The sequence below is a fragment of the Emydura macquarii genome, unplaced genomic scaffold, assembly GCF_026122565.2.
Source record: "Emydura macquarii macquarii isolate MOO-44397 ecotype Brisbane River unplaced genomic scaffold, CSIRO-AGI_Emac_v2 contig_1146, whole genome shotgun sequence".
Classification (NCBI taxonomy): Eukaryota; Metazoa; Chordata; order Testudines; family Chelidae; genus Emydura; species Emydura macquarii.
Genome location: NW_027131283.1, coordinates 22,558,316 through 22,584,071, shown reverse-complemented (window position 1 = coordinate 22,584,071; position 25,756 = coordinate 22,558,316). Strand labels below are relative to the sequence as shown.

General features: G+C 41.3%; 1 protein-coding gene and 1 long non-coding RNA gene across 2 annotated transcripts in view; both read left to right on the top strand.

The window, feature by feature from the left end:
* The window catches only part of MOXD1 (monooxygenase DBH like 1), a 76,189-nt gene extending 61,683 nt beyond the window's left edge, over positions 1-14,506 (top strand). Inside the window, exons 11-12 of the mRNA XM_067546798.1 lie at positions 7,106-7,274; positions 14,021-14,506. Of these exons, the coding sequence (XP_067402899.1) occupies positions 7,106-7,274; positions 14,021-14,185 (334 nt within the window). The 3' untranslated portion in view covers positions 14,186-14,506. The remainder of the gene's footprint in view (positions 1-7,105; positions 7,275-14,020) is intronic.
* Positions 14,507-18,614: 4,108 nt separating this feature from the next.
* Positions 18,615-25,756, top strand: part of LOC137152238 (uncharacterized) — a 53,989-nt gene continuing 46,847 nt past the window's right edge. Inside the window, exon 1 of the long non-coding RNA XR_010919499.1 lies at positions 18,615-18,736. This is a non-coding gene — a long non-coding RNA (uncharacterized lncRNA). The remainder of the gene's footprint in view (positions 18,737-25,756) is intronic.

The window sequence follows — 25,756 nt, the reverse complement described above, 5'->3', positions numbered from 1 at the left end:
TTGCTTCCAAGATTCTTGCCTATTGTCATTGGTGTGATCTGTTCATTTTCAAACCATTTCTGAAATGAAATTTGATTGGGTATGTGCTGCATATACGCTGCCTTGATTTACCAAAATGCACACTTAGTGTTGCAAAGCAAAAATGTTTGTAGGGAAAAAAAATAGAGATTAAGAAAAAAAGAAAAGGTTATTTCCTGTCAAGCTGCCAATAACATTGTTCCTAAGCAGCAATTTGTTACTGTTACGCTGTTATGTACACCACCACACTGAAGCTGCTGGGAGTTGTAGCTGCCTTCAGTTCAGGCTAAATAAGGGAACAACTAAATGCTCCTTCGTTAGTGACAGTTGAAATAATGGAAAACCACCACCCAAGGACTAGACCACATGCAAACCTGTGCAGTGGCTGAGCCATGCGGTGCAAGGAGTTTCCTGGGGATCTGATAACAAACGCAGGGACGGAAGATTGGTTTGATTAGAACTGTGTGGTGAGAGTGTGAGGTGAGAAGCACTAGAAACACCAGAGAAGTAGCAGAAAGCTGAAGAGACAGCCAGCACAGCCCCTGGGAATATAGCCCTGAGAAAAAGCCTGGAGAGCTTTTGGAGTAGAGTGTTGGCTGAAAGAGGCTTGGAACAATGAGCAAAGAAACTGTTTCCTGGGTTTTGATTCCTATTATGTTCATGGAAACAGGCCTCTGCATATATTGTTTGTAAATAAACATCACTGAACCAAAGAAATACTGAACTGAAATCAATCTCTTCTCCTAACAGAAACAACCTGCAAGGCCCTAAATATTGGCTACCCACTCAGGTCAAAAGGGGTTTGTTTTATTGTGGTTCTAATCACTTTGGTGCTTTATAGACATTCAGCATACCCCCATAAAAGTGTCACCCTTTTAGCCACTAAGGACTTCTGTCAAACATCCTTAAATTCCACAGAATATTCAGCTGATGTCGATGTGGGGTAAACCACCAGTCCCATGAATTTGCAGTGGGTGTGGCACTCATAAGGTTAAATTATTTATTGTGGTTTGGCTGTTACGCTGTCAGGACATTTATTGGCCTGTACCAGAGAAAACAAAAGCTTCACATCATATTGGTAGTTTGGAGAAGAAATTCTCTATAACCAGCCATTCATCATTACAATTAAGCATCTACATTACTTTTAAACTAAAATAAAAACAGCTATTTAAAAAAAATCCCATTGGACCTGACTCCTACAGCTTTTAATTTCAATGGGACAACTTGCAAGATAAAGCTTTACTCTCTAGGAATAAGAATGGTAGAATTGGGCATTCAGAATCTAAAGTTATTATATGTTTTCCAGCACAGAACAACATGTAGGTTTTGTTAATTAAAAGAAGAGGGAAGGAACTTAGGTTCCTAGACCTACTATGAATAGATTAATGAAATTAATAAACAATTTTTAAAGCATTTAAATGTTCCTTGCAGTACTGTGAATCCAAAAAGGAAAACTGAGAGTCAGAAACTGAAATTGATTACAAAACAAAAGTGAAAATGTTCCAGTCTAGTTACACTGCCCAACTTAAGTGAAATACAGAAAAGTAAACAAACAATGAAATGCTGACAAGTAAATTACCGTTATTAAAATTTATTTTCAATAAGCTAAGGTACGGTAAGGATTTTAAAATGTGATTAGTAGCCTTACAGTGTCCCTTTTAACTTTACATTTTAAAATTTGTGATTTTGCAGTAGGCAATGTATCCAGTAAACTCTCACAAAAGCTTTTAAGATTACTATTCCAGAGAGCTTTGATGTACAAAATTACTGAGACCAATTCTAAACTCAGTGTCTGGGGCACAGGAATAAGAAGGATCTCACAATATAATATCTACTGCTGCTCTCGAGCTGTCACTAATCACAATCTCTTTTGACAGCTAGACGAACACATTTTCTAATTTAGTACTCGCAAAATCATCTTTCTGATCTCATGAACAAAATAGTCTAATAAATTAAGTGTTATCTTGAGTGTTCATTCGTAATCACTGTTCTTAAGAAAGAAAATGCACATTTGGTCTGAGGAAAGAAGAATGTTTTGAATATCTTAAATAGGCAGACTGTGTGCCTGAGATGGAACAGTAATTAACAGAAGAGATTATGAATGCGCCTAGTAACCATGACCTAATCTACAGGTTTTTATTTCATTAAGCATTGTCAGCCTATAAGAATATGTGGCTTGATGCTGATCTCACTTAAATCAGTATTACACTAGTATAACTCCACTGACTTAGATAAATTACTCCTGACTTACCCCAGTGAAACTGAGATCAGAGTCAAGCCTCTGATGGCTCAGATTATAACTCTTTGTGCCTAATTTACACCTCATAGACAGTGGTGTAAATCAGGAGGAGTTCAAGTGAAACCGTTGTTACATTGTTGTACAACAGGGTGTGAGAGCAGAATCATGCCCTTTGCTTCCAACTATGGCCGTGGGATGGGAGTATGGCAGAGGCAGTACAGTATAGATAGCAAATGGGATATAGTTTTATTGCAGAAGGCACAGGTCTGACTAAAACATTTTAAACAGATGAAATCATGACTTCATCCAAAAAACTAATTGGACTTAATCTGTGTTAAGTAAAGTTTAATCGCAATCAGTTCTCCACTAACAAAATTCAGATTTCTGTTTAAAAGCATGCCATCCATACCATATGATTTTCCATTCCACTCTTTCTCTGTGAGCACCCTTTAAAGAAGGCTAGTTGTAGAAAAAGTTTTCTTTATGCCTACCCTTAATGCTTTATACCCTCTCTCTTCCTTAGAAGAGTCACAGAAGATCCAGTTTGATTGGGCCAAATTCTTTTCCCACTCCATCCCCTTTGCAAATCTCAGATTGTGCACAGGGTATGGAATCAGGCCCTAGCTCTCCTGTTGCGGATTCCCCTGGTATGGAAGAGCCCTCAGAGAGCACAGAGCCAGTGTAGCGAACTTCTATGCCACCTTTTCCCACAGTCCTTGGGCAGAGTGTGTGCTGGGGGTCTTGTTGGAACATGTCAGGAGCAGGGAGGAAAGGAAAAGCGTCCAGAATGTGCTGTGCTCTGACTGTCCTTATTTAGTCCCTTTAGGACTGTTGCCAACTGGCACATGTTAGATCAGCCCCCATGCAGCTCTAGTTTCTTCTGAGGCTAGGAATAGGACAAGAATCAGGAAGCTGTAACTAGCTTTCTGACAGCACCTATCCTCTTGCCATCTGTGCCAAGTGTCTGCTCCATGCAATGGAAAGTCTGACCCCATTGTCTTTTGAGAAGTTAGAGGGCAAAGATTTCCACTGAATTTATTTTCTTCTTGTTCAGTTTGTAGATATTTTATGTAGAAGCTGCGGTGATTTCTTTTTTGTGTGGTTTTTCACGTTAGAAATATTCCTTCCCTTTACCAAAGCTTGATGGGGCAAATCCTCAACGCTATAAACTGTCATAGTTCTGTTGACGTCAGTGGAGCTATGAGAATTTACATTGTCTGATGATCTGTTCCCATATGTCTCCAGGTAACATAATACAGTGGTGCAGTAGCGCTACTATAATTAAGGTTGTATAATGACATGTGTTTAAAAGTTGACCTTTCTAAATCCTCTAAAATCCACATTCTTAGTCAGATTCCTTTGAAATTTGGTGTGTCTCAGGAGGATGCAGGGTAGGATTAATTACCCAAATTAGGGGTCAAAGCTAAGGGGCTGCAGAGATATAAGCCCTGATAAAAACAACCATTCTTCAAAAAGTTTCTAGGTATTTTTTTTGTTTGGTTGGTTGGGTTTTTTGTTGCCTAAAGCTAGAGATCAAACTGTTGATGTTATGCAGGTCAACGTGGTCTCAATCTGTCGAGTTTAACCAATGTAGTGTATGGCACCCACTAAATCTTTGGGGGACCCAAACTGAGAATGGGATTTAAGAAAATGTACATTTTTACAGTGTGCATGTGCCAATACAGAAAAATGGTTGGCGGGCTTCCATTCTGTTCCAGAGCAAGGAGAGAGAACATCATGACCTGATTGATTTGGGTGAAGGAAGATGGCCTGTATTGGCATGTTTTGCCTACTCTGCAGCATCTAACCAGTGATTTAAGAGATTATCTACTAGACGTGGTTATTCACTTGGGCAGAAAAGTGCTGGGCCTTATTCCTGGTGTACATTTCATGCAATGTCTGAAAGTAGTTTTGGGATAATTTGTGCCCAGGAGCTGTGATAGTTTTCTCTAATTTGGCAGATCAATGTGAAAGCTATGAATATGTTTTGGAAGAACATTAATCAGGAAATTAGAGAGTTCATGGCTGGCCAGAAAATGTGTCCTGTATGTCTTAGAAATACTTCAAGCTCTGACACCCCTCTGTTTCTCGGAGATGGTGTACATCTATTGGACAGGGTTCAGAGCATCTGTCTCTCAAACATAAAACTGTCAGTAATTTGGAACAGAAGCCCTGTCTATGATTTCTGTCACTAGCCCTGCCACAAACTCCACCAACCAAGCTTTCTGAAACTTAACCAGCAACATCACTCCACTGTAACATCATTGTCCTTCCCTCCCAGCACTTGCATGTGAGTCAGGTTATAGGAGTAGGGATGGAGGGGTGAGTGGCAGCAATAGAAATGTTTGTATACCAGGGATTAAAAACTTTAGGGAGATACATTCCCTGCTTGTTGGGGGGGGGGTCCTAGGTATAGTAATAGGGAGGGGCCAGGTTAGAGGTGGAATGCAGTGAATGGGTCAGGGGCATGGCTGGGGAGGCGTGCTGAAGCAGGGGTGATTGGGTGCAGCTGACGTGTGTGTGGGGGCTGGCTGGCTGGCTTGGTGTGCAAATTGTGGGACATGATACATATAACTGCCTAAATGACTCCCAACTCCTACCAACAACATATCTTTTCCTGTTCAGAAACCTAGGAAATTCAATGGCAAAAAGCTATGTTAACACAAAGTTAAAGTTGCTTAGTGATATGTCGTCCCATTGCAGAATGCTGAGCTGAGCAAATCTCAAACTTCTGAAAGCCTTAACTAAGCCTCTTTCAGCATGACCCAATATGCTCCATTAACATACACACACCTTTACTCTTCCAACTTCACAGTTACTGAAACATACAAGCTCTTCACCTCCTTTTACAACCTATTCACTCTCACTCACAAGATTCCAGCTAACACTACTGAAGGAGAAAAAGAAGAAAAGTAAAGGTTGCCCATACCACATTCCTTCTGTTCCTCTGGAGATGATAGTCACCACTGGGAATTATTTGCATACACTCCAGAGGCAATCAGGGTTTAGGTGTACCTACACTAAATGGTGGAGGCAGTAGTTGGGCCTGTTTGGTAAAGGTGTGTTTTTGATATGTGGACATGTGTGGATTACTCTGAGGAGTGTGACAGAGCTGTCATTATGACATGAGGAGATCTGTGATTTGCACCTTCTTGTGTGTGAGTATATGCTATGTGCATGTTGAGGTATTACCCAAAGAGGGAAGGTGGTGTTGGCAACGTTTTTATTTTTAATTTTTATCCTTTAATAGTGTTAGATGGAATCCTGTGGATAAGACTGAATGGGTAGTAAAAGCAGGAGAAGGAAAAGAAGAGCTTGTAGACATGATATATCTTGATTTTAATAAGGCTTTTGACACATTCTCACACAAAATTCTCATAAGCAAACTAAAGTAATGTGATCTAGATGAAATTACTATAACATAACTGGTTGAAAGTCCATACTCAGAGTAGGTACTGATGGGTTCTTGTCAAACTGGGAGGGTGTATCTAGTGAGGTTCTGCAGGAGTCAGTCCTGGGTCTGGTACTATTCAATACTTTCTTTAATGATTTGGATAATTGAGTGGAGAGTATGCTGTAAAATCTGAAAATGACACCAACTGGGACAAGTTGCAAGCACTTTGGAGGGGAGAATTAGAATTCAAAATGACCTTGACAAATTGGAATTTGGTCTGAATTCATCAAGATGAAATTCAATAAAGACAAGTGCAAAGTACTTCACTTAGAAAGGAAAAATCAAAGGCACAACTGCAAAATGGGGAATAACTGGCTAGGCGGTAATACTGCTGAGAAGGATGGGAGGGGGGAGGGGTTAATGGATCACAAATTTAGTATGAGTCAACAGTGTGATGCAGTTGCCACAAAGACTAATATAATTCAGGGACGTATTAACAGAAGTGTTGTATGTAAGATACAGGAGGTAATTTTCACACTCTACTCAGCACTGCTGAGGCCTCAGCTGGAATACTGTGTCCAGTTCTGAGCATCACACTTTGGGAAAGATGTAGACAAACTGGAGAGAGTCCAGTGGAAAGTGCAAAAATGATGAACGGACTAAAAAACTTAACCTATGAAGAAAGGTTAAAAAACTGGGCACGTTTAGACTTGAGAAAAGAAGACTGGGAGGGAAGGGAGTGGGGGTCCTGAGAACAGTCTTCAGATAAGTTAAGGGCTGTTATAAAAAGGACTGTGAGCAATTGTTCTTCATGTGCAAAGAAGGTAGGACAAGAAGTAATGGGCTTAATCTGCAGCATGGGAGATTTAGGTTAGCTATTAGGAAAAACTTTCTAACTGTAAGGATAGTTAAACTCTCACATAGGTTTCCAACTGAGGCTGTTGAATCCCATCACTGGAGGTTTTTAAGAACAGGATGGATAAATACCTATCACAGATGGTCTAGGTTTACTTGATCCTGCCTCACTGCAGGGGGCTGGACTTGATGACTTATTGAGGTCCCTTCCATCCCTACACTTCACTGATTTTATGCTTTCAGCAGCTATGAGGTTGGCAGAGTAAAAGGTATATGTGTTAATGAGGCATACTGGGGCATTGCTGAAAGATGGCAGAGTTAAGGTTGCATGGGCAACCTTAATTGTATATTTCCTGGTTTCCAAAAGTTTGAGTTTTGCTCAGCTCAGCATTTTGCTGGGGGAGAACATACCAGCAAACAGTCTGCATGAATATATTTTTTTGCCATTGACTATAAATTGAGTATTAGTTGCTTTCAAAATGAAATTTTAAAATGGTAGAAAAAAATGTTAATAATCAATTTGCCTTCATGAGAAAGGTATTGTATGTGCCTTTGCTTATGAATGATAATAATGTAGTGGGGATTTTTCTTTTATTCAGGACATGGCCTTTCATTATCAAGAGTCCAAAGCAATATAAAAATCTATCTTTCATGGATGCGATGGACAAGTTTAAATGGTCCAGATCAGAAGGTCTCTCCTACAATGAGCTTGTTCTTAAGCTGCCAGTGAACATGAGATGCTCAAAGACTGACAATGCAGAATGGTCGGTAAGTCTAACCCTACATTTGCTGTCCAAGTGCTACTGAAGAAGTAATAATACTATAAATACACTGGGATCCAATCTCACTAAAGCAAATGGGAGTTACCGTGCTTGAAATGATGGGGAATAAGTAGTTGGCTATATGCCTTCCCTCCCCCCCCCCACTTCTCATGTCTACTGAAAAACAGTTGAAAAAAGAGTTTAGGAAAAGTTGGAATATATTATCACTCTTTTCCTCTGACTTGAGCACTGACAGGATATTAAAACACTGAAAAATCGGGACCCTAGATGTCACATGGGATTAATAATGGAGTAAGAAGCCATTCATCACCTCTGGACCATAGTTCATGAAGACTACATCTCTCGCCCTGGGAGTTGATCTTCTAGCTCAGGGATGGGGTGTGTTGCTAGGCGAGGGAAGGGAAATTTACATTGCTTGTGCTGTATTGTCTCTGTGCACGGTTGCAGGATTTCAGTTTCCAGGGATGTTCCTTTCTGATTCTCCTTGAGCACTAAATTCACTTTGAAATGTAAAGTAAAAAAGTAATCCGCCACTGTGTTAAATGCAGCTCTAAATGTCTATTGACATTTTAACAGGGAGAAAATGATCATCTCTGACATGGCTATTGACCTTGCATTGACAAAGCACCATTAGAACACCAAAGTATCATCAGTGGAGGAGACACTGAAAAAATAAATGTGCACTGACACTGTATTGCATCTTTGACTCCCTTATAAACGATTCAGGGATTGATTCTCCTCTGTGTCTGAACTCTGCTCAACATGATAGAGGAATGCATCATGGACTCAGTTCTGGCTGCTTGATTCTGGGCTTACCCAGCCTGGGCATGAGTTAGAGCAGCCTAGGTGCTACTCTGTGTCATTGGTGATATGATCTGTAAGCACACAGATGTCAGTGATGTATTGGCAAAGCAGCACTCTCCAACCCTGAATAGCCCCCTCCATCTCCCACGCCAGTAACAGTGGGGACAACTGGCATAGGAGATGTATGCCATTAGAGGAGTTTCCATCCTTAGGGGGAGATCTCCGCTTACTAGAATCTAACCCCCTCATATTTCCTGAGGGTTTCAAAAGGGCAGGAGTATAACGCAGAATCTGGCCTTCAATGTCTCTAGAATCCTTAGGGTTATCATATTCATACTTTATAAGAGAAACTAACATTGACCAGATTGGCATGTCTTTGGGATGAAACTGAAATAATACGTGGTCCACCATCAATACAGCTCTCACTATGCATGGTATGATATCACTAGAAATATGAGGAAAATTCATTGAAATTTTATAGTTTCTGAGAGATTTTTATGAGATGTCTGTAAAAGTTCTGATTTTATCCTAATGTTTGCTGTACTGTTGGAATTCTATGAAAAGTAGCTACAGACACTATATGCAAAATGCTCACTGTTCATGGTTAAATAGCTTGGCTGCTTTAACCTACTTAAATCAATAGTAAACACAAAATGCATAGTGAAAATAGTTTCTTTATTATTTTGGGGTGCTAGCATAGAGGGTGGAAATCATATATGGAAAATTATATTAGATATGGGGAGGATTTTCCATTTTCTCTACTCTTATTGGACAGCGCTGTTCCCTTTATATTGCAGAATACAATAGCAATATTTGCAGCATTACAAACCAAATCCAAGTGTGATCTCAGTAGGAGCTGAGGGTGCTTGGCTCTATATTTTTTATAATTAATTTTATAATTAATGTGGACAGTGGCCCACATCAGAATTTCATGAGGAGTGTTCAGAACAGGGCAACTGGAGTGATCCACCCCTTTCTTCCTCTCCTGACTTCTGGTAGTTAGAGGTTTATGGTTTTCCCGAGCATGGAGTTGCATCCATTCCCATCTTGTTAATAGCTATTTAACTTCTCTAGTTCGTTTTTTAATCCAGTTATATTTTTGGCCATCTCAGCATTGCATGGCAATGAGTTCCACAGGTTAATTGTGTGGTGTGTGTGAAGAAGTACTTCCTCTTGTTTGCATTAAACCTCCTGTGTATTAGTTTCATTGGGTAACCCCTGGTTTTTGTATTGTGGGAAAAGGTAAATAACACTTCTTTGCTCACTTTTTCCACACCATTCATGATTTTATAGACCTCTACCACATTCCTCCTTAGTCAACTCTTTTCTAAGCTGAAGAGCCCTATCTTTTTAATCTCTCCTCATAGAGAAGCCATTCCATACCCTTGATCATAGAATCATAGAAGTTTAGGACTGAAAGGGACCTCAGTATGTCATCTAGGCCTAACCTCAGCATTCAAGGCAGGACTAAGTAATATCTAGACCATTCCTAATAGGTGTTTGTCTAATCTGTTCTTAAACACCTCCGATGATGGAGATTCCACAACCTCCCTAGGCAATTTGTTCCTCCCTAACTAACCTAACAGTTAACTACCCTAACAGTTATGATGTTTTTCCTAATGTCCAACCTATACCTCCCTTGCTGCAATTTAACTCATTGTGTTACCCAACGTTCCTCATATCCAAAGCTCTCAGTAACTCTACTCTCTGTGAGGTGGTATCAGGAAATAAACCAAGGGACATACAGCACCTCCGTCTGCTATGTGGTTGGCATAAATCACACAGAATCAAGTGCTTTCACTTAAAGCCTTCAGTTTATTAGTCTCCAGCACTCTCACAAGAATGCCTTTACTCAAAGTCTCTGCTTTGTTTAGACTCAAACACATACAAACACAATAGGTTATGGAGCACCACCAAACAATAGTTACCCGTGGTCTGGAGGGGTCTTGAGTGATCAAATGAAAAGGTTCAAGTGGCCAGCTATCCGCCTATTGCTGGGGTTTCCACGAGATATCTAGAGGTCAAATCAAATTCCTCAGTCCTGTCTCCCCCTCTTATGTTAGTAACTACTATAATTACATGAACAAAATGTCAATAAAAAAAAAACCATTAAGCAAGAACTTTTAAGCCGTTGGTTATACAGATGTATTTTTGCAGAGTCTGAAGTCTTATGGGCCCTGACACACACATGCACCAGAAGTCAAATATAGACAGACTTCCTGTCATTCATAGATGCTTACCTCAGCAGTTTGAAAGAAGCAAGACAGGATGGCACAGTATCATGCTTAATTCTCATGGTCACTCCATCTCCTCTGCTGGCCCATCTATTTATGCTAAGGCTGGTACAAAGGCCTACTAAATGCAATAAGCAAAATAATTGATAGTTCATTCCAATAATTAGTAGTGGCTTGGACACCCGACTGGTTGCTCAGAATTGCCCCTCATCAGTTGCTTCTTGTTGTATCCTCAGAGAACAATTTTTCACCTCCTCTTTGTAATCACCTTTTATGTACTTGAAAACTGTTATCATATCCCCCCTCAGTCTTTTCTTCTCCAGACTAAACAAACCTAATTTTTTCAATCTTTCCTCATAGATCATGTTTTCTAGACCTTTAATGATTTTTGTTGCTCTTCTCTGGACTTTCTCCAATTTGTCTGCATCTTTCCTGAAATGTGTTGCCCAGACATGGACACAATACTCCTGTTGAGGCGTTATCAGCGCGGAGTAAAGTGTTGCCCTTCTCTGAACCTTTTCAGGTTCTACTATGTCCCTTTTGAAATGGAATGACAATAACTGGACACAATATTCAAGGTGTTGGTGCACCATGGATTTATATATTGGCATTATGATATTTTCTGTCTTATTATCTATTCCCTTCCTAGTAGTTCCTAACAATCAGTTAGCCTTTTTGACTACTGCTGCTCATTTGGCTGATGTTTTCAAAGAACTATCCATGATGACTCCAGGATCTCTTTCTTGAGTGGTAACAGTTAATTTAGACCCTATCATTATATATGTATAGTTGGGATTATGTTTTCCAGTGTACATTACTTAGCACTTATCAATGCTGAATTTCATCTGCTTTTTTCTTACCCTAACACATAGTTTTCTGAGATTCCCTGTAACTCTTTGCAGTCGTCTTTGGACTTAACTGTCTTGAATAATTTTGTATGATCTGCAAACTTTGCAACTGTTTGCTCCCTTTTCCAGATCATTAATGAATATGTTGAACAGCAAGGTCCTGGTACAGATCCTTAAGGGACCTTGCCATTCACCATTTAAGTGTGAAAATTGACACTTATTCCTATCTGTTGTTGTCTGTGTTTTATCCAGTTATTTATCCATGAGAGGATCTTCCCTGTTATCCCTGTCGAAGACTTTCTGAAAATCCAAGTACACTGTATCAACTGAATTACCCATGTCCACATGCTTGTTGACTCTCTCAAAGAATTCTAATAGATTGGTCAGATATGATTTCCCTTTACAAAAGCAGTGTTAACTCTTTCCCAACAAATTGTGTTGTCTACGTGTCTGATAATTCTGGTTTTTATAATAGTTTCTATCAGTTTGCCCAGTACTGAAGTTAGGCTTACTGGCTTGTAATTGCCAGAATTGTGTGTGGATCCCTTTTTAAAAAATGGCATTACATTAGCTACCTTCCAGTCACCTAGTAAAGAGTTTTGTTTCAGTGATAGGTTACATACCACAGTTAGTAGTTCTGCAATTTTATATTTGAGTTCCTTCGGAACTCTTGGGTGAATACCGTCTTGTCCTCGTGACTTATTGTGTAATTTAACATTTTGTTCTAAAACCTCTTCTACTGACACATCAATATGGGAAAGAATTCATTTTTTGCTTCCCTGCAAAGTCTTTGTCTTCCTTCCACTTCCTGTTTGGCAGGCTTTGTGCTTCTGATGCACTTAAAATAATTTTTACTCTTAGTTTTTGCATTTTTTGCAAGTTGCTTCCCAAATTCTTTCTTGGCCTGCCTTATTTTACTTTTACTCTTAACCTGCCTGTGTTTGTGCATCTTCCTATTATCCTCACTAGGATCTGACTTCAAATTTTTAATGATGCCGTTTTGCCTCTAACAGTCTCCTTTACTCGCTATTTAGCCATGGTGGCATTTTGGTCCTCATATTGTCTTTTCTGATTTGTAGTATACATTCAGTCTAAGACTCTATTATGGTGTTTTTAAATATACCCCATGCTGCTTGCAGGCATTTCACTCTTGTGACAGCCCCTTTTAGTTTCCGCCTAACAAGCATCCTCAGTTTTATATAGTTCCCCTTTTCAAGGTTAAATGTTACTATGGTGGTTTTGTTTTTTGTATTAACCTCCCTACAAGGACGTTAAATTTACATTATGATCACTATTACTGAGCAATTCTGCTATAGTTTTCCTCTTGAACTAAATCCTGTGTTCCACTTAGGAGTAAATCAACAGATTCATGGATACTGATGAGGGCTGAATGGCAAAAAGGTCATGAGCTGATATAAGAAAGAAAGAAAGAAAATTTTAACGCTGAGGGTGTAATTGAAAATGCTTTAATCTTTCTTTAGGGTTGTCGTCGCAATCAGTCTTAATTTTAAATATTGTGTTTATCAAGTGTAAGTGACTGTTTATTTTCAGCAGTGTAAGGGGAGAGCAACTTCAGCATAATCAAAACACCATGAGCTCATCTGTTGCATTTCCAAAGCCTTAAAAATGTGTGTTCTGAGCTACTGGGTTTCTCATTTTTCATGGAATTCCTTTATTTATCTCAAACAGATTCATGTTTGTTTTAATTCAAGTAGTTGCTCATGTTAATGGGGAGCCCACTGCAGGAAACAGACAACCAAGCAATACACACCATTCCCCACTCTTAGATAAAAGCAAGGGCTGACAGGTGGTTGTGGGATCTGCATTCCAATGACATTGCATTCATAAGAAGGACTCCCTGAAGGTTATACTCCATTATCATTATCTTGTGTGGTAGTCCTCCCCCATTTCACCCTTTGAGGGGGATATGCAGAGGCAACCGCCAGTAAAGACAGCATGAAAGCTGCTGCTCCTGAAGAAACCATGGGCTAGATCCACGCAGGGACTTAGGCATCTAAATCCCAGCTTTAGATGCCTAAGTCCCAGTTTTAAGTACTGCTGCTAATCTACAAAATCCTCACTGAACTGCCGCCTAACTCTGTAGGTGTCTAAACTCATGTTGTGCCTAAAATTTTTGCTGTAAAAGTTCTGTAGGCACCTAAGTTTCTGCCTCTGGGCAAGTGCACTGCTGCATCATTCAAGGTGCCTGGCTGCCTATCTTCCACCTGAGCCCCAATGTGATCCATGAATCAGTGAAAAATAGATGGCCCTCTGCCTAACCTCTCTGTCTAGCTCTACACAAAACAGTCAGGGGGCAAAGGGGTGGTGGTAAAGGAGGCCCTCCCTCATCACCTTTACCCTAGCAATTAGGGCATTCACCCAGGATGTGGGAGATTCCCAGTTCAAGTGCCCCTCTGCCTGATTAGAAGATTTCATCTGGGATCTGCCACCTCTCAGGTGAGTTCTCTAACCATTGGGCTATAGAGAGTGATTTTTTTTCTCTGGCCCAGTTAATATTTAATTAAAGTGGAAAAACTTCAACAGGAGAGATCAAGAAAGACCTATATCACAATATCCACCCCCCCCCCAGCCCTTTTTGTGTGGAGTTGCCCTAAATGGACTGGCTGCAATGGAACTACGCTGATTTACACCAGCTGAGAATCTGATCCAGAATATATTGATGTGTTGATTGAATTTGACAACTACAGAGTAAGAGGTACTACCGCAGTATAAATATTAACTAACAACAGGTCCTGAAGCAAACATTGGGCTACTTAATAAAATAGAAGCTATTTATCTTATATGACATAAAATCTGATCATTTTCAATATTATTTTTAATTGTAGATCCAAGGCATGACCGCTTTACCTCCTGAAATTGAGAGACCATACAGGACAGAGCCAGTAATATGTACCTCATCTTCCTATTTACATTGCAATCTATCCTTTAATCTGTTGTTCATTGCATGTGTCACAGTCAGTACCCTCGGAAACAGTGGGCCCTTTGTATAATAATTTAATTGTTTTCATGTATGTTCTGTATGCCATGCAACTCCTGATATGTTTGCACTGTTGCTACTGTAGATTTATTTTTTTACATATTAATAAACTAAATTTACTAGTTAAAAATAAAATGTTTACTTCTTCTGAAAACTCTGTTTATTTGGTTTTTAAATGTACAGTATGTATAAAGAACAGTAAGTACACCGCTATGTTACATTATCAAAATTGTTTCCCCTACAGTTTTGTTATAGCTTATCCAGGCTCTTTGCACAATGTTTCTAGAAACAGCTCTGTATCTGGATAAAATTAATAAACTAAAATTTACGTAGTTCACCTTAATCAACATGGAGTGTGCTGTATTATTTTGTCTTTGTTCTTAAGACGTGTAAATGATGAAGACTGGCATAGATCACAAAATGGATTCTCCACAAACATACACTACATACACTATGGATGCTACAAGGGCATAGCTGCAGCTATGGTGCCATAGGACTGTTGTATAGATGCTTCCTACATTGACAGAAGGGGTTTGTCCATTGAAGTAATTAGTTCTCCTCCCTGAGGGGGAGTAGCTAGGTCAATAGAAGAATTTTTCCTTTGACCTAGTTATGTCTACACTGGGGGTTAGTTCAGCTTAACTACGGTGCTTGGGGGTAGTAAAATTTTCACACTCCTGAATGACAGACCTAGGTTGGTCTAAATTTTAAGTGTAGACCAGGGATAATACTATACTGTTAACAAGGAGTACGACACAGTATATAAGAAACAAAATATAGTCATACAAATTCCAACAAATGAAATGCCATACCCAAAATAACAGTGTAACAAAGGAGGATTTTATTGGTGACAGGAAACAAGAGGCTCTAGGAGGGAATGGGTTATGGTTAACTAAGATATACATTAATAATACATCAAATTCCCCACTTCCCAACATTCACAACTGTACCACAACCCCTAGCTCTCCTCAGGCACCTTCCCCTGCAGATGGAATGCTTAGGATGAGTCCAGAGATCAGTGTAGCAGTACTGCAAACGTTGGCCAACTTAAAGAGAATAAATACTCGTACAGTGTTTACATGCTTGAGTGGAGCAGAGTCCTCTCCCTGGTCTGGAGTCCTCTGGAGGTCCCAGTGGCCTTTAGGTAGCTGACACCAGGTTGGCTGCCTCTCTGGCCACTGGTCTTCACAGGGTTGGAACTGCCTGACCCATGCACTAGATCCCACAGCAGTTCACACCCTTTGGAACAGAGACTCTGTTCTGCTTCTCTCTCCAAAATTAAAAGCCAAAACTAACTAATTTTGGAGATGTTTTGGCTCGAAAATTAAAAGCCAAAACTAATCCTAAAAAATCTTGTTTCTTTGTCTCGAATCAGGCTGTCCCCTCCCACTGAGGGAATTGAGCAGTCCTGGCTCCTCATTGGCCCAGAAAACCATCTGTATAAATCACACCATCAGAAGCCTCCCTATTGGCTTTTGCAGGTGCTGTCAGTCTACTCTGTCCCAGTCCTAGATTCTAAGCATGCTGGAAAACGGTGTCCAGAAGCTCTGGAGCCATTTTTGTTGTGGTCCATAGGATAGGTCACCTAGCTTATGTGTACATTGAAATAAAACACCTGGGACTGACCTATGTCAGCTGACTTGGGCTTGGGATGTGGGGCTATAAAACTGCAGTGTAGATGTCTAGGCTTGGGCTGAAGACTGGGACCTCATGAGGCGGGAGGGTCCCTAAGCCCAGGATCCAGACTACACTGCAATTTTATAGCCCTGCAGCCCAAGCCCTGCAAGCCAAAATCAGCTGACATGGGCCAGCTGTGGGTGTTTTACTGCAGTGTAAAAGTACTTTTAGAGGCTCAGTCCAGCATTCCACAAACTGATGTACTTCAAAAGGGGTTATAGTAGCTTCTTTTCTTCTGCTTTGGAACGAGAGCAGATACTGAAAAGGATGATGTCCTGTCTCATGTGAAAGGATAATATCTCTTTTGGGAGAAAACTAGGACCAGACCTAAGCACCCCTTTCTCTTCAGCGAAGATAATAAAACCTGGAGGAACACATTGCAGGGCTGCTAAGTCTGTTGTGTAAAGAGCCAAAATGATGGCCAGTGTGAACACCACTTCCAAATGAAGAGAGGCACTGAAGCATGGGTGAGAAGATGAGAGTACACAGCTGAACCAAAGCCAGATTTAGGCTTTAGGAGATATATAGGGACCTATCTATGGAGTATAAGGTACAAGGCAGCATCATTCAAAATAAGACATTATAAGGGGAGTTCCAAAGGGAATTTCTCTATGATACAACCTTCACTCAGAGAGAGAAGAGAATCCTTATCAAATGCTGAAGGAATTTCTAATGCTGGAACTGGGCAGCAGTTATAAAAGGAGTCCATAAATGCCCTGTCCTTTCCATACAGCCACATAAATCACTAAAGTTGAACATATTTTATTCACCTTTTCTTTTAGAAAAGATAATACAGCATGAAATGAGAAAAGAAAATAAATGTTGAGCTGGGCGTGTCTTTCTAAACACAGCGCACTCTTATATTTGTTAGTGGATGTGTGTTTCTGGCCTCAAGCCAATATTGACTTGGTATGGAATAAAAATAAGTAAAACAAACATATGATTATTTTCCATTCATGCAAAATAAGTTAATGCTGTATGATTTGATACAGTTTCTTATGTGAGAGGATTTTCTTTCTATGGGCACCTCACCTAATGATATCTTAACAAATGTTGTTGTTGCCGCCAACCAGTATGTTATGTTATGATATAAAATGAAGCTGGCTAGGATAGGCTGTTTGTGAGAAGCAACTGCCAATATATCAGGCAGCAAGAGCTTCTGTATGCTCTAATGGATTGTTTCTGCTTGGCCTGTCTCTGCTTTTAAATGTCTAGAAGGGTTAAGAATGGAAAGTTTGCTTCACTAGTAAATAAAATATGGGTGCGCGATACAGATCCAGCATACTTCCAGCAGAAAGAGTGGGGAGCAAATATGCATATGTTGCATTACAAACTAGATTTGCAATGGAGCAAAAAAGCTGGGTGTCTGGCCTGAGACTGCCAAAAATCAAAACAAAAACTGGGTGAAAAGTACCAGAAGTGAACACCAGGACATTGAGGAAGTAAATGTAGGAAAAGCATATGCAGCAGTGGCTAAGAGCTTTTGGCCTTGTACACAAAAAGCTTTCCAAAAGGAAGGTACAGTTTTAATTTCTATGATTTGCTGCTCTATTACCTTAAACGGCAGCATATATGTTTACAATATACAGCTATTTAGAAGTTTAACAGTAGTTGTATTTAAGTGAGAAATGCAGTAAATATTGTACTTAAAACATTCTCTGTGTGTGGGGAGGGGATGGGGGGGGAGTGTGTGAAGACTATATACTGAATAGTTGACAAAAGTGAGATGTAGACAGTGAACAGAAAATGTCTTGGCTAAATCTATTTCTTTCTCAAATGAAGTTGCGATTAAAATAATCCTGTGTGATAATTAGTGATTGGAGAACTTCAGACATTTCTGGAGCAGCTTGTAAATCTCTGCCTGTTCTGTATCTGTAAACAGCTTTGTATCTAATACTTTAGTGTGTAAACATTTGTATTTTGAAAAAGGGGTATAAAACACTTTTCTTCATCAGAACCCATGTGAAATATAGATCAACTGCACTCCACCTGCATCCTCAAAATGAAATATTACCATTTTCCTATTATGCTGTTTAATCCAAATAAAGTTTGCAAGTAATGAAAATATGGTTCGTCTTAAACATCTGAGATACTCAGCGCCGCAGATGTCTAGAATTCTTATTTGAGAGATTGTTTTTCACTTTATCAGAATATAAAGATGTCAAGAAGGTAGCATTTGGTTTTTATATAATATTTCAATTTTTGCCCGTAGTAAGGAGTCTGTCATTCCCCATTCCTACCTCTTCATTGCAAGGCCTATTATATGATACAAATGCAAACCACTTGTGAGTAAATCACAGCGTCCTCTGTGCAAGTTGCATGTGTTGCATGAGTACACTGCATGGCCCATAGTTGTAGCCAGCTGGTATGTTTTGGTAGGCCTAAACCCCCTTCCCTTGGAAGAGCTGTCCATTTTTAATTAACCAGACAGGCTATTTCACATTCCCATTTTTTAAAATAGAAATAGAAATGATCTGTTACAATTAAAATTCCCTCACTCCTTTCTCCCACACTCCCCTGAATCCTACATTGTGACTTGCCATACTTTTAGACTAAACACATTATTTAGAGAATGTATGAAAATCTCCATTCCTCTTCCCATGCTTACCACAGCAGTGCATTTTGATGTTACTATATTGCTTGCAAGGTGCAGCACACTAAACCTGTAAATCCAGCTGTGTGTCTTTAATAGAGAGGGAGCAGGAAATACTGAAAGAGAGAGAGAGAAAGGAAGGCTGGACTTGGCTCTCAGCAAGAGTAGGCTAACTAACCCCTGCTGGCCTGCTCATTAGTCAAGCTGGAGGACTGCCTGAACACCAGGGACTCTCTGATGATTAATAATCCCTAGCTCTTATGCAGAACTTTCCACCAGCAGATCTCAGAGGAGGTCAGTATTATTATAACAGTGCCTTAATGTGCTATGGGTCTCTATTGTGCCTGAATCTCACTGGGTAGTGATTTGGGGCCAGTTCTGGGTGAATTAAACACAGGCAGCTCAGGAAATGTTCCTGTATTGGCCACCTGAGGCCCCTTTCGCTGCAGGTAACTGTATCAGCTTCCTGCTGTAGTGACTCCTGTGTTGTCTGAAGAACAAGGGCAGCACAACAGAGCTGCCCCCTCCCCTTCAAGCTTGGTAGCAGCAGCTGGATTCACCTCCCCCCCATAGCGCAGGAAGAGGGATTAATGTATCTCAGAGGAGCCCTGGGAAAGACCCTTTCCTGTAAACTGGAGAAAGCCATGCGTTGGGGGATGGGCGGGCCTACTGGGGGAGCAAGGGGTTATGGGAGCTTGCAAGAGGGGAGGATGCTGGGCAGCAAGGGGAGGAAATCAGGGAGTTGGGATCTGCAATTTTGTGTGCATAATTTATGCATTTGAGGTTGACTTTTCACCAGAAAACGGTGCACATGCGGGATGGGCAGGGCAGTTCAAAAACCAGAACGTGGTACAAAATCCATAGTTTGTTTGAAAAGAAATGATTTTGGGATTATGACTCATGATTTTTGAACTCTTAAGATTGGAAAGAGTGTAGGTAAAATGTGTGGGGCAGAACACTGTAAATGGTGAGTCTGCAAACTAGTTACCTGTTTGTTTGTTTCATCTGGGATATCCCCATGGCTCACTGATTCATCCACATGCTAAGACCACTCATCTTGTTTATTCTTATTTTATTAATTGATTTTCATAACATACCCTAAATCATGCTAGGCATTTTACAGACATGTACACAGACTAGTCCCTACCCCAAAGAGATTACAATCTAAAAGAGATTATTAAAAATAAAGAGGGCAAAGGAAAGGAATGCATGATTTTTTTAGTTATTTGACCTCAAGCCTAATTATCACATCTGATTGTTTAACTGCCTGTCTAATGACCTTTTGAGGTTGTTCCTTATAGTTAATGCTTATTTTATGTTAACTCTGCCTCTTTTCTCCTTGCATATGTTTGATCCCATGTCTGTTGCTTTCAATGTTTCCTCAGCCCATACTTTTATAATCCTTAACATTATTTAAGAAGCCTGGTCTATACTTTTCATTTTATTTATTTACATTCTCGCCTATTTCACACCCCTGCCTGTTTTGTTTTCATTCCCTCTCCCAGTATTAAGCACTCACCACACCATCCCTTTATGTGGTGCGCCCACGTCACTCCCTCCTGACGGACAGCTCTACCCTTTTGTCCTTTTTCCTTTGCAGAAGTAAGGAAGTTCACTGCAGATGAAGAATGAGTCCAGTTTGTGGGGAGGCACGCGGCAATGTCTAGGCCCCTGCGCTCACAGGGAAGGTTGTGCAGCACTCTGTAATAGGATTGCTCATTACAGCACCACCCGAGGCTGCGTAATGCCAGAACAGAGCTGCCTGTGTTGCCAACCTGATGTGTTCAAAAGTCAAAAATCAGATCCCAGAGCATCAGGAAATTGGCTTTAAAATGTATATATTTTGAAAATCACTGCTTTGGACTGGCCTCTGATTTTTGAGCTGTTGGAGGGGAATGATGGTCCAGCGCTCATGGTGCCAACTCAGAACTTGTTAGGTAGGGGTTCATTTTCCTGCCCTGCTTGCTGCGTGACCTTAGGCCAGTCACTTAGGGCCAGATTTTCAAAGGAATGTAGGCATTTGATTTCATCGAAAGAGGGGTCCCTGCTCTTCTGAGGCACTTTTGAAAATCCCACTATCTGCATCTTTAGGGAACTAATCCCTTTGGAAATTTTGTCCTTAGCCTCCCTGTGCCTCCAGTGGGAATAATGGCACATCTCGATCTCACAGGGGTATTAGAGATGCATTAAGGATTGTGTGCTGCTCAGATGCCACGGCAGAGGAGGCAAAGGTAGAGGAAGCCCCTCGAAATCGATGGACTCTCCTTCTCCATCCCCTCTCTTCCCTGCCTTGCGCTCTGCTGTTCCTGCCATTGTTGTAAACACATGATTTTGTTGTGAGTCTTACCAATCTCTTGATTTGGGGTGTCCTGACCCATGATTTTGTTAGTAATATTATGTCCCTCACGTTCCCCCTCCGTCCTCCGTCCAACTCATTTCTCCCCCTTTTCTGCTATATCTCCCAACCCTCAGAGTTTATCTTCCTGCTCCTTAGTCTATGATCCTGTCCCCATTTCCCTGTTTTTCTCAGCTTCCCTCAGCCTCCATCTTCCCTTCTCTCACATTTCACTCTCCCCCTCAATCTCTTTATCTGTTCCCACAGTCTCCAACTTATCCCTTTTCCCACAACAGTCCCTTGTCCACTCACTGTCTCCTGTCTGGACTTAAAAAACAAGAGACAGCCTGACTTCCGTCTCGCTGACAGTTATGGGAGATGGTGGCCACTGTGAATAAGGGCAAACCCTGGCAATAGAGCTGTTCAGGACTTTCTGATGTCATAAGGTTTCCCACATCCTAGCAGAGTGCCCGAAACACTGGTCTATAGAGTCAGTCTTTCCTACCCACTGGATCTGTTCTACTTTGGATTAACATTCACTTAGCAGAGACACTGACTGTATAACCTGTTGGTTAGGGCACTCACCTGGAATATGGGAGATCAGGGTTCTAGTGCTTGGTCAAAATCAGGCAGAGTATGGACTGAAACCTGGGTCTCCCAAGTTAATACCAGAACCACCAATCTATCGTCTGGGGTGGGGCTCAATTATCTACCCTTCTTCTCTCATGTCTCTCACAGACAAAAATTAAAAGGTTTCAGTTTAATTCTGCATTGGAACAAAAACACATTTTGAACCTCAATTTTTTTTGTGTGAAGTGAAATTCTTGATTGCTGGTCAGCTCTAGTTGGCAAGAATGTGGCAGAAGATCATGAGACACCTTAAGAAAATAATCTAAAAATATGAGACTTGGAGTGAGAGAGTAGGCAACTCCGTCTGCTCTTATACTGGTCTGCCTACAGATTAGCTAAAATCAAGTCTCTTCCTCCCTGCCTACATGAAGAGCGAGACACAGTAAAATTATGATTCAGTTCCAAGAGCTGACATGCCACTTCCTTGAGTCACTGAGGAAGGATAACTAGGATCACATGGGCACATCGCACATGATCAATTTCAGTTCTTCCAATTACCTGCCTGGGTTTGTATTCTATATGTTGCTTCAGTATTTAGAGTTCTTATTAGTTTCACTGTGTGTTATTTATAGATACAAATATTTCTTTCTAGATTCATAATTGCTTCTCCTGTTCACCTGGTCTTTTTCAAGGTAAGATAAATTGATAGTCAGTGCATAAGCGAAAACGCTCATGGAGGACCCTATTCACTATTGTCCTATTCCTGTGTAGTCTTTAACACTTGTGCAAAGTTAGTGAGAATGCTACCATTCTGACAATAGTGTTTAAATCCAATTTGCACGGGTGTAAATCACCACAGAAAGTGCAGGGAAATGGTGAATCAGAGTACCTAACACAGTAAGTTGTGCTATCAGATATATCTCTCTGTACTACATTTCACAGCTTGCAAGAACACACTAGTCCATAATGAGTATAAAGCTTTCTTGGGCAAGTCTGATGATCAGTACCAACAACTTCTGCAGAAACCAAGCTGTCATTTAAAATCCATTAAGTTTCTAGTCCTTATGGTTTTGAAGATTTCCTTCTAAATGTAATGCTAGTCTTGGCTTCTTAAATCTGTAGGCAGACAGCCTCTGCTGCTGCTTATAATTTTGCCAAGATGTCGCAGAGTTAAAACTGGCCAGATCTTTGTGAGTTTTCATTGATGTTATGCAAAATTCTATAGGCCTGAAGGAAAATGGCAAGAATTGGGTCAAATTCTTTTGTTGTTTGAATTTAGTCAAATAAATTACTAACATTGTGTTCTAAAACTCAACATGGACTTTACACTGCAACAGATTGTACCGCTACATTGACAAAGTACTGCAGGGATTTTCACTATGTGACTCCTATTGCATTTAGTGGGAACTGCACGGCTGAGACCACTGTGTGGCTCCTTTGAAATGTAAAAGAGACTACTGTGCAGCCCACATTATACATTAATCAAATGCTTTTTATAATGGAGGCTGTTAGGGCTGCATTATGGACACAATCTTATTCCATTGAAGCCAGTGGGAATTTTGCCATTGACTATGCTTCCTAGATGATGAAAGGAGGTTTTGTAGGTGACTGGCTGGCTGGCTGGAACTCTTGCTGAAGTGATTATTTCATGCTGCTAAGATTGAAATTGTATTGTTAGTGTGTGTTAGAGCATCTAGACTAGCCATGGATTGGTGTCTTTTTAGTTATTTTTAAAAATCTAAATAAATAGAGGACTTTAAAAGGAGCTGGCCCAGTCTCTGACATCTTGGAATTTATAACCAACATTCTTAAAGGCAAATGGCAACCAGGGCTGGATTTCCAATTAGGCACAGTAGGCACATACCTAGGAGTGCTAGAGTTCTAGGAGCACCTAAATAGTGGCAGATTACCACACGGGCCAACAGGGCCCTTGGGCCCTGGCCAGTTTGGGGGCCCTGTATGAGTGCCAGAACTCTGGCCCCACCCCCTGCTCCTCCTCTTCCCCTTGAGGCCACTCCCCCTGGCTAGTCTGGAGCCCAGGGGTGAATAAAATCCCTCTGCCTGGAGCTGGCCAAGCCGGTCCCTCCAGCTCTTCTCCTCTCCCCACCCCCACCCTCAGCCCACGTGTGTCACTTGCCCGGCCAACACCTCTCGCCCCCCCCTTGCTCCCACCATGCAGAAAACACGAAGGTCAACTGTAAGCAGGGGGCACTGAAGATGCTGTGCCTAGGGGCACGTAAGGTATAAATCCAGCTCTGATGGCAACACTCCTGAATCAGAGGAAAATGAATCCCTGTCATTGTTTCCTTAAAATGAAACCATTGTTCAGTGAATTCATGGGTTGATTGCTTGACTAGAGGTTTTCAGAATAGACAAGAAGGGCATAAATAGTTGCGGTTCACAAAGAGTAGCAAGGAAACAGCTTTCAGGTCACCGGTTTTATCTGAATCAAGATGTCTCTGTTTAATTTGTTCCCATTTATTTTGTTTTGTTTTAATTGTTTACATTCTTAACCAGATAATATTATAACAACCAGCCTTTCTTGCCTCTGTGACACTCTATAGACAAATAATGTAGCCTTTCTTACTTTCTTTTTGGTATCTTCGTCTTGACTGCACTGATACTGAACATATTGAAATACCATTTACCTATAATCATTTCTCCATTCAAAGGGATGCTGGATGTGCAATATCATTCAAATCCTTTAATAGGAGCCGCCTCTTGTATTTTAACCCTCTGGTGCCTTTTCTAATTCCCATCTTTGTATTTAGGATGATATTAAAGTTCCAATAGGCCTGCTTTTTTCAGAGGTGCTGTGCACTTCCACATCCTACTGAATTCAGTTTGAAAACCTGTGGGCTCATCATCTCTTGAAATTGGTCTGAGTGATCTTATTTTCACCCCAATTTAAGTCCATCTCAGGCTATGTATGATGACTGCCCTCTTTATGGCAGAGAAGGATTGGACAGAACACAGCTTCTTTGGAAGACACAATTGTTCCTTAAAGCTGGATTCTATACTAGGGAGCAGTGGTTTGTGATTCTGTTTTGGTGTTTTCTCCATGACTTTCCTTGACATCTTTGCTAATTATCATCAACATTTTCTTTCCTCCCCTTATTTTTGCTTGCCATGAGGTAATAATGCTGAATTTGGGACATCACATTCATTCTCATGGCAACAGATTATGATTTCACCAAAACAGGGTTTCATTGTGGGACTGAGATGGGCTGTGAGGGACAAAATTTTTATTCTGAAACACATACAATACCTTTAAAATAGCCCTGGGTATTCAGAGAGTTACTGCAAAGAGAACTGCCTTTTTTGTAAATGTTCCCTCCTCTTTATATCCCCCTGTAGCAAGGCGCTGTGGCCTTCCTCGGAGCCTGGGCCTGAGGAAGGGCCACAACGCCCCTGCTGGGCAGATCAGGACACTGCAGGCCAAATACCCCGGGGAGCAGAGGGGCGGGGCCAGGACAGGAAGGGGAAGTATAAAAGGCTGGCCTAGTAGCTCACTCAGGGAGAAGCTGCTGCTGGAGAAGGATGTGTCTTCTCTGAGGTTGTGGTCTGGGCCTGACTTAGGCCCTGTGGTGCAAACACCTGGCTGACTGGAGCCTCCAGGGCTGTCGAGCCCTAGTAGCTGGGAAGAGTTACCAGAAGCTTTTCACTGGAAGAAATCCCCTGAGACTGACCCTGACCTAGAGGAGCTGCCTGTTGCTGGGGACCTGCTGGAGATGCCTGAGCTCTATGTGCTGGAGGACTCACTGGGACCTGGAGGAGCTGCTGTTTGCTGTTGGCCCTGAGGAGTTCCTGGACCTGCTGATGGTGAGGGACTAGTGGGCCTGCTGCTTGCCTTCTAACCCAGAGACTTGGAGGAAGACCCCTGGGTTCAGGGTGGGAGGCAGTAGCCTGGGGAAGTTGACTATAGTTTGGCTGAGCTTGAGGTTGCACTAGTGTCAATGTGTTGTGGCTGGAGTCCTGCTGACTCAGTGGCAGAGCTCTTTGCCACTGATAGGGCCCTGGATTGGGATGCAGTGGAGTTGGGTGGTCCTGTGTCCCCCCCCTCACTAGCCATACTGGGAGTGCTCATCTCCTCTGAACCTGCTGCCACAGAGGATACTGAGCACTGGGACTATAGACTCCTTGCCAGCCCTGCCCTGCCTAGGGGCTGGGGAGCTACAGACTCTCACCAGCCCCGCCCTGCCCTGCCTGGGGGTCGGGAGCTACAGACTTGTAACCCACTAGCTTTTTTTCCCTTAAAGCAAGGTGCTGTGGCCTTCCTCGGAGCCTGGGCCTGAGGAAGGGCTGCGATGCCCCTGCTGGGTAGTGTTGCCAGTCTGTCCCCATAGGGTTAAATATATCACCTACGTAAATACTTCTAGCCACTTCCATTCTAATGAGTAAGGCTGGTC